Source organism: Eptatretus burgeri, chromosome 11 (genome assembly GCF_056783735.1).
Source record: "Eptatretus burgeri isolate ZD-2024b chromosome 11, Ebu_testis_v1, whole genome shotgun sequence".
In the NCBI taxonomy this organism is placed as follows: Eukaryota; Metazoa; Chordata; class Myxini; order Myxiniformes; family Myxinidae; genus Eptatretus; species Eptatretus burgeri.
In genome coordinates this window covers 82,897,812-82,911,767 of record NC_140971.1, presented here as the reverse complement: position 1 = coordinate 82,911,767, position 13,956 = coordinate 82,897,812, and the positions used below count along the sequence as shown (strand labels likewise).

General features: G+C 46.2%; 1 protein-coding gene across 3 annotated transcripts in view; it reads right to left on the bottom strand.

Annotated features, from left to right (window-relative positions):
* Positions 1-13,956, bottom strand: part of LOC147017499 (A disintegrin and metalloproteinase with thrombospondin motifs 18-like) — a 181,984-nt gene that overhangs the window by 95,739 nt on the left and 72,289 nt on the right. For all 3 annotated transcript variants that reach the window (XM_085847208.1, XM_085847209.1, XM_085847207.1), the window contains 3 exons: positions 10,690-10,843; positions 10,000-10,095; positions 9,272-9,420 (listed from right to left, as the gene is read on the bottom strand). In XM_085847208.1, the coding sequence (XP_085703334.1) occupies positions 9,272-9,420; positions 10,000-10,095; positions 10,690-10,843 (399 nt within the window). The remainder of the gene's footprint in view (positions 1-9,271; positions 9,421-9,999; positions 10,096-10,689; positions 10,844-13,956) is intronic.

Genomic DNA, 13,956 nt, shown 5'->3' with positions numbered 1-13,956 from the left:
CAATGCGTTTGTGTGGCATACAACTTTTATTTCTAACAGGTCGTGCAGAAAGCACTGTGATGGGACTCGATCTCTTGCTACCTCATCTAATCAGGGGGTTAGATTTGTGTATGTATATATGTATTAACTCAAACAAAGGATATTTGGGTCTCATGACAAATGACTCTCACGGTATTGGAAAAGGTATATGGATGATATCTTCGCCATTATGCATACATACATGGTAGACCACTTGGGTATTCTCCAGTATTAACTTCACAATCAAAATTGAAAAAGAAAGCAAACTGGCCTTTTTGAATGTGGAGGCTGACCAGAAGCCTGATGGCTCCACAAAGACTTTGGTTTGCAGGAAACCAACCCACACCAGCAGATTACTGGATTTAAACTCCTGTAACCCAATCTCTCACAAACGTGATGAAGCACGGACCTTAGCAGCTCGGGCATGGACAGTGTCATCATCCAAAGCCGATGCAAATAAAGAAATCAGATTAGTTAGAGGAGTCCTGCTCAAAAATGAGTACAACAAGGGAATACTTCCCACCTTGAAAGAACCAAAATGGACAGAAAGGAAGGAGTAGTGGGTAGTGTGTCCTGCCATATTACCCGGGCCTTTCTGAAAGGATTGGCAGGATAATACGTGGCGCATGGATTGGCGTAGCCTACAAGCCTCAACGCACAATTCGTAATGTTATTTCAAAACTAAAGGACCCAATACCAAGTGATGATAAATCTGGAGTAGTTTACAATTCATCATGCAAAAACTGTGACCAATATGGCTAAAGTTTGAGGGTAAATCCAATATCTTTGCCAAACCATGTGTCTGATCAAGTTGAAATGTACAACATGTATTCCCCATCTCCACTTGATCATAAATGTGAAGCTTCACATCAATTGATTAAGCGGTTCAAGAGAAATTTTTTTTTTTAGATTTTCGTTCAATCCTATACGTCAGCCAGACCATCAGGTCAGGTATGGGAGCATGTGCCAGAACAGCGCGTCGCTGCGTCCACTTTCCGCCGGTACTCCAGGGGCTTCTGTCTGGCCATCCCCCAGGCAGATGCCAGGCCCATCCCCATCTCCTTGAGATGATTGTCAACCTGCTGCAACCACGAGGCATGTGGTCGGCCCACTGGCCTCCTCCACTCATGAGACTCCCTCGCTGAGAGAATCTGGTGAGCAGGATCAGCATCAGGAAAACGAGCCACATGTCCATACAGCCGCAACTGATGCTCACGGACTATGCAGGTAACAAATCTCATCCGAGTCTCTCTCAACAACCGCTCGTTGGACACAAAATCCGACCAGCGATAGCCAAGGATTCTCCGAAGACACCTGGTACCAAAGGAATTAAGTCTCCGTCTCAGATCCTTGGTCAGAGTCCAAGTCTCGCACCCATAAAGCAAGACTGGAAGTACCAAGGACCTGAAGACTCGGACTTTCGTCCTCCCGCACAGGTACCGGCAGCGCCACACCCCATGATCCAGTGAATTCATGACTCCCCAGGCCCGACCCAGACATCTATTGACCTCTGACTCGCAGCCAGCAGAGACATGAAAATCACTGCCAAGGTAAGTGAATCTCTCCACGACCTCAACATCCTCACCACAAACAGACACAGACAGGACAGCAGCATCGAAGATGTCACCGAAAGCCTGGATCTTAGTTTTGACCCAAGAAACCTGTAATCCCAGCGGCTCCGACTCCTCATTCAGCACCTCGAGGGCCCCCAAGAGGATGTCTAAAGTCTCCGCAAAGATGACTGCATCATCTGCAAAATCAAGGACCGAGATCTTGACATTCCCAAACGATGCACCGCAACTTGATCTCTCCGACATCCTCCCTAAAATCCAGTCCATACAAGTGCTGTAAAGCGTGGGGGCAAGTACACATCCCTGACGAACTCCAGTAACAACTGGAAATAAGTCAGAGATGGTACCACCACACTTCACAGCACTCTCAGTACCAGAGTAGAGTTCAGACATCAGATCGATCAGTTTTGGTGGCACCCCACGAAGACCAAGAATCCTCCAGAGGACATCCCGATTCACTGAATCAAACGCTTTACAGAGATCAACAGATCAACATAGGCTGCAAGCAGCCTCTGCAGAAACTCTCGTCTGCGTTCGGTGAGGACACGAAGGGCAAGGATACGGTCAATCGTTGACCTCTTTGGTGTAAAGCCTGACTGCTCTGGACGCTGGTGCTCAAGCAGATGGTGGCGAACCCTATCAAGAATTATCCGAGCAAAGACCTTGCCCAGCACTGAGAGCAGCGTCACCCCTCGGTAGTTGTTGCAGTCTTGGCGATCACCCTTCCCTTTCCAGAGAGGGACAACAAGGCCCCTCTTCCAGTCAGTTGGGATGATGCCTGTGTTCCAGGCAGAGCACAAAACTGCATGCAACGACACTAGTGCAGCATTTCCACCAGCCTTGAGAAGTTTGGCATGGATGCCACAGATCCCTGGAGCTTTGGCCCGTTTCAACTGGTTCACCGCAGCCCGTGTTTCCACAAGCGAAGGTGGACCACAGTTGATTCGAAGGTCGGCAACAGGGATTGTAACACCCTTGACATCCAACTTGACAGCTGGGGGATCAGCCTGGTACAACCGCTCAAAGTAACCGGCCCAGCGGGCCTTCACTTCAGACTCCTCTGTCAAGAGCCTACCACTCTCTGCTCAAACTGCAGTGCTCCGAGGGATGGGCTTGGATGAACGTAATGCGCGAATTCCCCTGTAAGCGGGACGAGAATCACTTGTCCACAGGTGATGCTCTACCCCCTCACAGATTCCTCGCACATAGGCCTCCTTGTCCACCGTCAGTGTACGTACAGTTTTACGCCTCAGCTCCCTGAACAGCTCAGCTCTGCCATTCAGCCTGGCCCTGCGACTCTGGTCAATGGTATCCAGTGTCCCTTGAGAGACAAAATTCTTCTTTGCCCTGCGGTGAGCTCCAAGACATCCACCGGCAACATAAAGGAAGGTGGTCTTGAAGGCGCTCCACAACTCTTCAGGACCCCCCAAAGCACCCAGACCCCCCAAGTGTCCACTCAGCCTGTTCGCAAACTCCTCAGCTACTCTCTCATCCCTGAGCTTGGCAACATCCAGCCTAGGCTGGGATGGTACCATTCTCCAGGATTTAAGGTGCAGCTTTAGAGTTGCTACAACAAGCCTGTGGTCAGTATTGAGGAACTGAGCACTCCGGTAGACCCTGCAGTTCTGGATCATCCTCCAACGACCGTCAATGAGGACATGGTCAATCTCCTTTGCCACACCGCCAGCATTGGAATACCAAGTCCAGCGATGAGCTTGTGGGCCCTGAAACCATGAACCAGCCACCCTAAGTCCATGACTTCTTGCAAAGTCAAGGAACTTAGTGCTATTCTGGTTCATAGTTCCTGACCCATGGGGACCAACACACACCTCATAACCATCCCTATCCGTTCCAGTCGATGCATTGAAATCCCCCAAGACTAGAAGTGTATCTCGTCTGGGGCACTGATCAACCACAGACTCGAGTGTGGCGTGGAATGCATCCTTCACGGTGAGATCACTCGCCTCAGTCGGAGCATAAACAGAGACCAGGGAAATGACACCGAAGGAGTGACGAATCCTTAATCTCATTATACGCTCGTTGACCGGTGTTACCTCAATTATCATTGGGGTCAGCTTATTGGACACAGCTACAGCAACTCCTTGGGTATGGTAACCATCAGGGCGACCAGACCAACAGTAGGTGTAACCACCCACCATTATCTCGCCGCAATCCGGTCTCCAAACCTCAGAGAGAGCTGCAATCCCGATGTCCAAACGCTTGAGCTCAGATGATAACAGAGACAGGTGATCATCCTCTCTTAGGGATAGGACATTCCAGGCACCCACCCGAAGGGACCGCCTCAGGTTAACCCAAGGAGACCGCCGTCTGGTGGACGACACCTCAGCACCACTCCGACACACTCTCCCGCAATCTGACCCAGGGATGTTACCCTGTGGTTTCCCTCCTATCATCAAAGATTGGGGGTCCCGAAGGCTTTGCCCCAATCCCGTCATCCGGTGAGCTGCCCTGCGAAGGGAAGCTGCACAGGAGGTACTCCCACGGAGTGGGTTTTCAGATTTTTTTGCGTTTTGTGGAATGAATGGTTTTACGGTGGCCGGACTGCAAATCCTGCCACCAACCTCCTAATAAGAAGTAACCCAACTGCAGGAGGATGTCTGCAGACACAGTTGGGCACTAGATATGGATGGTCGTTGGCTCACAAGGAACTCCTCCGCACTTTGACAGGTTTTGTTTTAATCTTGCTGGGTGTCCATATCCAAACACCCTCCTCACCAGAAAACCTGGTGGGGGAGACGGTTTAGTCACCGACAACCCGACCATGGAACAGGTTAGTACAGGTTTACATGGTACCTGTAGCAGGTCACAGATCGAACCTGACCTGATATAGACATATTAATTATTCATGAACACCCTGATATCCCCAAGGTTTGGGAAACACTTGTGCGAAGTTCCGCCTCAATTTTTCCGGCTGTTCTGGAGAAGATTTTTGCAGGTTTTAGGGTAAATCCAATATGGCTGCTAAACCATGTGACCAATGACATCATATGTGTGAACTTTTTCTTCCTCATGAACAGGTAGTCATCACAATTTGTAAAGTTTCACCTCGATCTGTTCAGCCACTTCAGAGAAGTTTTTGAAGCTTTTTTTTTTAACAATACGACTGCTGAATCACGTGACCGTTGACGTCATGATTTGTTTTTTTTCTGTGGACCATTTTATCCTGACATGACCCTCAAAAATTTTCATACTGATCGGATGTGGCATTCTAAATATGCAATTATGACGTCATAACGAGGTCACCTATGACGTCATAAAAATCACTTATTCCCCATGAGTGCTTTATACGCAGGTCTCAATAAGGTAGACGCTAATTGGTTCGACGTCACAGTTAATCCGAACGCCCATTGGTCGGCTCATCATCTTCACCTCGAGCTCCCATTGGCTGGAGCAGAGTTCGCCGATGATTCACATTTTCAACCACACCCTGGGGGGGAGGGGAAGTGGAGTGGAGCCACTTCCGGCGATCACGGCCGGGCCGCGTGGGGGCCGGGGCCAACCAGAGTGCCGGATTCGGGTGACGACGCATCTCTTCAGGGTGGCCCCCGCGCCGCACTGCAGGGTTTATGAAAGACGGATTGCGAAGCCGTTCTCTCTCTCTCTCTCTCTGGATCTCCAAACTCGTTTTCTTCACCCGCCCGTCATCGCCTGAGACTCCTCCTCCACTTATCCGCCCACATGTCACTGACTCCACCCACCCACCTGGTCCCGTCTACCACTCCACCCACTCGCTTTCGACTCCGCCTTCTCGACCCAAGTCCCTCCCTTCATGCCTGATCGTCGCGTCTCATTCCTTGGACCGACGCTAGCTGCACAAAGTACCATGAAGCAAGAAACAGCACGCCAGCTTTCAGGGAGTTATCGCCCAGCGGAGCATCCCCCCAAAAAGTATTGGTGGCGCGATCGGGCAATCGGGCAATCGTGCAGGTATTCAGAGACCGTTAGCCTCATCTACTCTCCTCCTTTTTCTCTTCATTGGGTTGTGTGTGTGTGTGTGTGTGTGTGTGTGTGTGTGTGTGTGTGTGTGTGTGTGTGTGTGTGTGTGTGTGTGTGTGTGTGTGTGTGTGTGTGTGTGTGTCCTGGCGTCTGAACTCATAAGTTATGATTGCAGACGATTATTATTATTTTGGGTTAAGTCTGCTCTGTGTCTGCTTTTGTAAGTTGCTTGTATTATTGTCGCACCTCACACTTCTTTCTATCCCTGCATTACACACACCAATAAAACTATTTACTGCACAACATACCTTTCCTCGCCTGCTTGTAAATAAATTATAATTGGAAATGTTCCCAGCTCGTTTTCGTCTATTCTTTCATTGATCCAGAATGGTCCGAACCCTCGCTTAGCCGGGACTTTATTCCCAATGATCGGTTCCTTTTAGCCGGTACGTCCTTGGCAGTGATGCTCGGCTGCATCCGATCTGGTAAAGTGATCCGGTTCAGACAAGGCGTACCAAGGGCGTGTTCTCCGGTAATTAAATCACGTGATTAATTAGGTAACCCGGTTAACACATAGATGGGAGTACCCTAGGTCATGTGGTTGAGTTATTGGCGTTCACGGTCAGTTATCGACCCGCTGCGTCACGGAATTATCCGTGTGCGACGGCCTACAATTCCGGGGAGTCTGATGGAAGCCAAGATAGCTCCCCGCCTCCCCCCAGTGGCCTTGTCACCCGACCCCCAGCCCGAAACAATATATATATATATATATATATATATATATATATATATGTATATATATACATGTATATGATATATATATATATATATATATATATATATATATATATATATATATATATATATATACACATGTATATGATATATACATGTATATGATATATGATAAATGATATATATATATATATATATATATATATATATATATATATATATATATATATATATATATTGTTATGGCTGTGGAAATTCGCAAACCACCATTCAGGACCCTGAGGTGAGATATCTCGATAGGTACATGTGTAATTAGCCCAAACCCGTTGTATAGAGGGACTTTATGTGATTCATCCGGGCTGCGACGCTTTGAGATAGCCGTTTTTCTCTTCTATCTTTATTTTGAACCAACCACGTCTCAACTGCCATCACACAACAACCACCTTAACCACCACGCCAGCCATCGTCACCAACTACAACCACGCTCCAACCCTCAGACAACAACAACAACGCCAACAGCCACGGCCTTTACCTTCACAACTCAATCCCGCAAACATCGCATCACCGTCATTCCCAAACGGCACCATAACCATTAAACCACCACCGAAAACCCTCCACCACCCTCACCTCTCTCCTTCTACGGCCATTCCGGCACCACCTGTAAACACTGAGCGTCGGGCTGTCTTGGGCCCGTTCAGCGATACGCACCGAGCCGCGAGCGCAAATAGCGGCCTTTCCGAGGAAAATTCGGGTCACAAATGCTACACGCCCACTTCTGCTCCGTCCAATTAGCATGCGCGGGGCGGCTTGGCCCCGCCTCCAAGCGCGTCTGTGTGAAATCGATATATGCAAATTCTAGGATCAGGGGAGATTCACGCCCCCTTTCCTCCGACCAATGGGTGAGCGTGGCTCCGCCCCCAAGGTCATCCTGATCCGGATATTTGCATATTAGCTGCTCCTACCGGCCTATAAGAAGGCGAGCACAAGGCGAATGAAGTCAGTCGAGTCGGGTGGCGAAGTGATCGGTGTGGCAGGAAGAGTCGAGTCTGTTGGCGAAGTGATCGGTGTGGCAGGAAGAGTCGAGTCGGGTGGCGAAGTGATCGGTGTGGCAGGAAGAGTCGAGTCGGGTGGCGAAGTGATCGGTGTGGCAGGAACAATCGAGTCGGGTGGCGGAGTCATCGGAGTGTCATCGAGTTGGGTTCTGGAGTCGGCTGAGAAGAGTTGTGGGAAGAGGCCAAGGAGCTCGGGTCCGAGGCGAGAAGGACGGCGGTCGGCAACCAGGTCGCGATGTGGGATCGCTCGTCGCGGGACCCAAGCCAGCCAGCCATTCTTCCTCCCCCAGGGCATCAACAATTCCCCCTTTCCCCCCCGTGCTGAGATAGTGCAACAAGGGGGCCCTGTTCACACCCCACTCCAAACGTCATGCCAATGAAACCCGCCAAGAAGCACGGAGTCGGGGCACAGCCACTCGGCCACATCTGCGGCTCGTCCGCCAACGCGTCACGAGGACGCGGGTAGGACCCCCCCTCCCCCGGTCTCGCGGACCTGGCCGCTCCTCTAGATCACGCGCACAATTGGCCTACAGGCCTGTCTGCCCCCTTGTCTCTGAGGGTGGCTTCTTTCCTTTGCTTTTGATTAAATGTGTGTTGGCGCCATCTGTAAAGTAGAACTGTATAAGTGTTGCTGTGTGTGCGCGTAGTCGGTAGTAACTCTGCGTCGTTGTTGCTTTTGTTTTGGTTGCTATATGTGCATTTTGACTGTTTGGCTGTATATGTGTGCTTTCCGTGCCGGGAAATAAATGTGCTTTGTGTGAACTGTTTTCCCGTTTCGCTTCGTCTTTTCTTTATTGACCCTCCATCCTGCTTCACATAAAGGGTTCATAGTGGGCTTAAGACACCCGGTAATTAATCGGAACCGTCGAGGCCGATGATAACACCGCTCGGTTATCACTGTAACACGGAATGGACCGCTTAAGCGGTTCGTGTCCGGAGTCGGCCTGTGGCGTGGTACGATCGCCCGGTCGACCATCCGCGCAGGTACTTAGGTAGATCGAATTTGGCGAGCAACCCTATCCTGCGCGGGTGGGCAATTGGCACGGTCGTGGTGGGGTTAAACCCCCACCCGTGACTAGCTCCCGGCGTTGTTCCGAGAGGGTCACGACTGAATTGTCCGTCCGGTGGGCGACGCGGTCACGATTCGAGTGACGTGGCCGTCCACACCCCGGCGGGCGCGAATTCGCAACTATATATATATATATATATATATATATATATATATATATATATATATATATATATATATATATATATATATATATATATATATATATATATATATATATATATATATATATATACACACACATACACCGTTCGCCTATCTGGGCTGGCGGTGTTAACCGCCCATCACCACAAATTGGGTCAGGGGTTTAACCTTAACCGCAAGACCCGCGACAATATATCCACAGTATACTGTATATATACATGTGGATTGATGGAGATAAAGACCATTTATACTTTTGAAAGCTACATGTTGATTTAAATCATTTCCTGGAAATGAACTTTTCCATTCACTGCAGTTGCTCCTCAGAATGCACCAATATAATAATTTTTGATGTTCAAATGATCTGCCACTTTATGTTGAGAGGATCAAATGGAATAAATGGAGCAGTCTTTGAGAGGAATTCATATTAAATAATTGCAAAATTAAATGGAATTTAAAAAAAAACCATAAATAATAGATTGTTTTTTTTTTTGCTATCATTTCAGTAAAATTCAACTGGAAGACCACTTCTCCTATTGAGAGTCTGCAGTATTTGAACAAAGCAAAAATAATAGGTTAGTTGGTAAGTGAAGGCCTAAACTGGCGGTCTGTACTCGATATCACTTTCATTCAAATGGAAATGTATTTCCCTTTGGAATCAAACCTTTGACATCAATCGCTCAGTCCAGGCCTCATCCACAATCACACCTTGGAACGAAAAGTCTTGCCTGGGATTGGTGCAGTGTCTCTCTTTACTCCTGACACCTCCACCACATGAGTAAGAGCATGGTGACCAGGCCGTCCACAGTGACCAGCGTCCATTTACTGGCTTAGGCCCCTTGTCACCAAGTTTCACACATCGCCCTCGTCGACACCACTACAGAACAAGAACATAAAATTCTGGTTGAAGTTGTGTGTAAGATTATGGTGTTTGATGATGATCAATGCAATTAAATAGAAGAGTTTATGACATAGGTGTAAGGGTTTTCTGCAATGGGCCTGGTTTATCTGCACTTGTATTCTTTTGTTAATAGGTTTTCAATACGATTTGAGGAGATGTGGAATCTACCTCGTGCAAAGTTGAAATTCCAGTGGAGACTTCTGCTTTCAGCCAAAGTTTGCTTTTACTTACAAACATAAAAATTCACACAAATTGGGAAAAAAAAATGAATGTATGAGTATGTAATACTGGTGCCAGAAGTGTGCATGGCTCCAACCAAAAAAAAAGAAGGAAAACATGGCAAAACTGTAAATCTTGGAAAGTAAGAGAGGACAGAGAGGTTAGAGGAGGAGGCAGAGGGGTAGGACAGGCTCGCAGTCTACAGCTCCCTTCCCACAGGTTCATATTTTTACTGTGAATCTTTCCTCTCAATTTGCTCTCTGTGGGGTAGCACAAGGTTTAGGCTCGACGCCATGAAAGAACCTTTGTCTAACCGATCATGGGTTTCTCCAGTACCTTGTCCTGGCCGCAGACTGTTCCTTCAGCAGCTGGCATGAATTTTGTCTCGCAGCGCCTCCCGCCTTTATGGCACCAAAGCGCCTTGCAAATATCCTGGAAACAGGGTGTGAGTGAGGTGGTTGGCATCATGGAATGGCAAAGGGAGAAACAGGTGCAGTGGCAAATCCAGGAATCCGACAGAGCGTGCACACAAGACTGCTCTTGTGAAGTACTTACAAGAGGGGAATACAATTCTCGTTCCTTTGACATACCTGCATTGATGAGATTGGTGCACAAAAATGACCTTACTCAGTAGTCAGTACTAGACCCTACATTGTCACATCGTTGGTCTGACTTTTATTCAATCATTTTGCTCATTTTGAAGTCATAAGGCCAAAGGAACCTCCAAAAGAACTGAATATTTCACATTGGACTATTGAGCCCCCAAAATGGTTCACGTGTTGATCTGCCACTCCCATGCAAGACAGCCATGCTTATGACAACCGCTAAGCCATACCAGTAGCTGTAAGTGAAGTTATTGCGATTGCAAGGAGATAAGACTGCTGTACACACTCCTTTTAAATGCCAAACATAAATTCCACAGCTTGTGAAGGGTGGCAATGCTGAGGCTGTCGCTCTGGCGAGAGCCAACCAAGAGACCCTCTTCCACACGTTCTCACTCTCTCATTCACTCTGACAAGAGTTCACCTTCTTGATGTCAAACGTGCAAAGCATGGCTTTGTGACCAAACTGCCATCGGCATTGTGTGTCAGCATCATACATTTCCCCGGGCAGCCGGCTGGGAAGGCTTAGCTCCCCGAGGTGCTTGGGTACATCAGCCAAACACAACGCTTGCGGCGAGCTGCAGGGAAACACATGACGCTAACTGTTTCACAGTGCAGAAACAAGACCACAAGCAACTAATCGGGAGCCAAACTTTAAAACTTGATGCAATTCTGGAATGCTCTCAAGTCATCTTAAATAGCAAAAGAAAGTCATAAGAAAAATAATTCCATGAATATATAACAAAAATTGCACAAAGCAACAAGAAACTTGACAAATAACCGACTTTTATTCACTGGTTCCACTCCAGCCACACTCGGTCAAACTAAGTCCTTGTATATCCACACTCCTTGTGTGTCTACCTAAATCCAGACTGACAGCTCACCCCAAATCCTCCACCCGCACCTCTTTCCTCTCATCTGCGGATCCACCATGAAGCTTCTGTCCACAGTTTTGCCCCTCCCTTTGGTTACTTACTTAAAGTGTCAGCTTACCATCACCTTATGTCAAATCGTACGTATAATTTTAAGCTTTCCTACCATTCTTGTGTCAGTCCTGCATCATATTACCATATACGAGGAGATGAGAGTACCAATATATATCATTATCATATAATAAACAAATGTATACTCAATTACTACAGTCTATTGTCCAATGGATAGTTGCAAGAAATGCACCACACTTCAAAATACATGTACTGAAAGAGCTGTCGTTTCTTAGAATTGCAGATGAAAAATCTGCAGAAAGATCACAGGAATAGATAATAAATACAAAGAGACTGCTGACTTGGATAGAATGTGCACAGATCCGGAATTGTGGCCAACATGCTGCTTAATGCACTCTTAAATCTTCAAGATCCTGAGAACCCTGCCATAACTGAATTCCTGCCTGTCTCTGAACATTTTTTGGATGGAAAGGTACAGCTTTGTTAAGTCGATTTATAAAGTAGTCCAACACAAGCAGTTTGGCTACCAGAATGGCTGGATCCTTCTATCGATGGATATTTGCCTCTCCAGCATATGCATGGTGACATAAATTATCCTGGAGCTTTGTTGCCTTTGCAGAAGCAATCAAAGGGTTAACAGGATATCTCAGAGATAGCTTACTTGTATTTACATTGCCTAGTCTCGGTTTAATTGCTAAACTGACTATAAATTGTCCTCCGAATGCATCACAGACAAAGCGTTGCATCGATGAATATGTCTTCCTTTGAAGAGGATGTTAACCCGGCTTTACATCCCTGTCCCATTGGCTATGGCTTTATCGCTGGAGGATGTTAAAGATCACATTACCCTTGAAAAGTAGTACCTAGCCTTGTGTGCTGGAAACATCACCAGATTTTTAAAATCCTGATCTAATATTCGAATTGACGGAGTTACCACGATAGCTGCACAGCCATGCCTCAGCAATGATGCAACCAGCAGACCACAATTGTTATTGAATCCAATTGAAATATACTTTTGCAAACTAAAGACAACCAACTGCACATTAATTGACGCAAGTGAGCACCATGTAGGTGTTAAATACTGACAGCATGCATTGGGGCAAGAACTTGTTACGTACAGGGATTCCAAAAGAATCACCATGATTTTACATGTGTTATTAACAAACTATTTATTAATGACACACACGTAACAGTCATACCAAGATACAGAGAAAAGTCGAGCGTTTTGTGTCATGTGTGAATTTTTGTCCAGAGACTAACAGCTGTGAGGACAGAAAAGCATCGAACCTTTGGTTAGAGGGTTTTGTCTGAGTTGATGGAGACCGATTCCTGCATTGTTGGCATGTCATGGTGTTCTGACACGGCACCCTATCATTTGACTTGCGATGTCCATGGATAGAATGTGAGATTTTTGGAGCTTGGAAATCTACATTAGATCTGTGAAACACAGTTTCATCCCCAGAAGGTAATGGTCTGGTGAACCATATCCAAACAGTTATGGGCAACGCTTGCATACAGGTACCGTCAGTCCTCACTTAACATTGTAGTTACGTTCTTGAAAAGTGCGACTTTAACTGAAACGACTTTAAGCAAATCCAAATCCCCCATTAAGAATGAAAGTAAATGTGGGGGGTGGATTTACATATAGAGTACAAGTTTTAAATAATTTCAACAAACAATTGAATATCATCATCTCTAGTTGCTTCAGATCTTCATTGGTTAGATGTTCTCAATGTGATTGTAGAAGTTGTGTAATATCGGCTTCTTCCACCTCATCAAAAGTCACTTTATTGGCCAAGCTGAGGATAACTTTCTTCATAGCAGGGACAACATCTTTAAATCCTTTCAACTTATTGACACATTCAGGCCACAACTTCCTCCACACACCATTCAATCACACCGTCCTGAATAACATGCACAGCTTCGGACCCACGATGTTATATCGATGCACAGCTCGGGGTATATAAGACCTATACTGTATGCACTCTGTGTCTGGCTTATACACCGGTATTTACAGGATCGTTTATACTGTAACTTTACTAAAACAAGGAAAACCATTAGTTTGGTACTAAATTAGAGGTGAAACGACTTTATAACAGAACGTTGAACGACTTTAAACGAGCATGTTCTCCACTGGATCAGCGACTTACTAATGAAACAATGCTAACCAGGACGATGTTAAGTGAGGACTTATTGTAATTACTGTAACATGCTGTGCTTAATTACCCTGAGCATGTAAAGCAAAAAGCAGGGTTAAGCAATTGGTTTACATCTGTCTGTCTGTCTGTCTGTCTGTCCGTCCATCTACAAATATCAGTTCATGATCGAGGAACAGCTTATTTCAATTGGATGTTATATTTTGAACACGAATCAGAAAACAAACCTTTAGTTTAGCAGAATGTTGGCTCTGAATTTTTACCGATCACACATGCACAAGTGGAGTGAGATACTTTTTTTAGTCTGTCTGCCTGCCTGCCTGTCTGGCAGTCAAACAAAATTGAAAATCATTCCAAACTGGAAACATACTGTTTTTAAGGACATCATAAAGGACACAAACAACAAGCACGAATAACTCGTGTAATGTGTTAAGTAAGGTTATTTAATAGAAGCTACATCAACGGCAGTAAACTTCCCAAAAAAGTTTATCCACATCCTTTAAAATATTAATTTTATTTCAGTTGAATTATATACCTGAACACTGGAGAACACAAATCACCTTTTGGGCACTTTTGAAACCCTTGCATTTA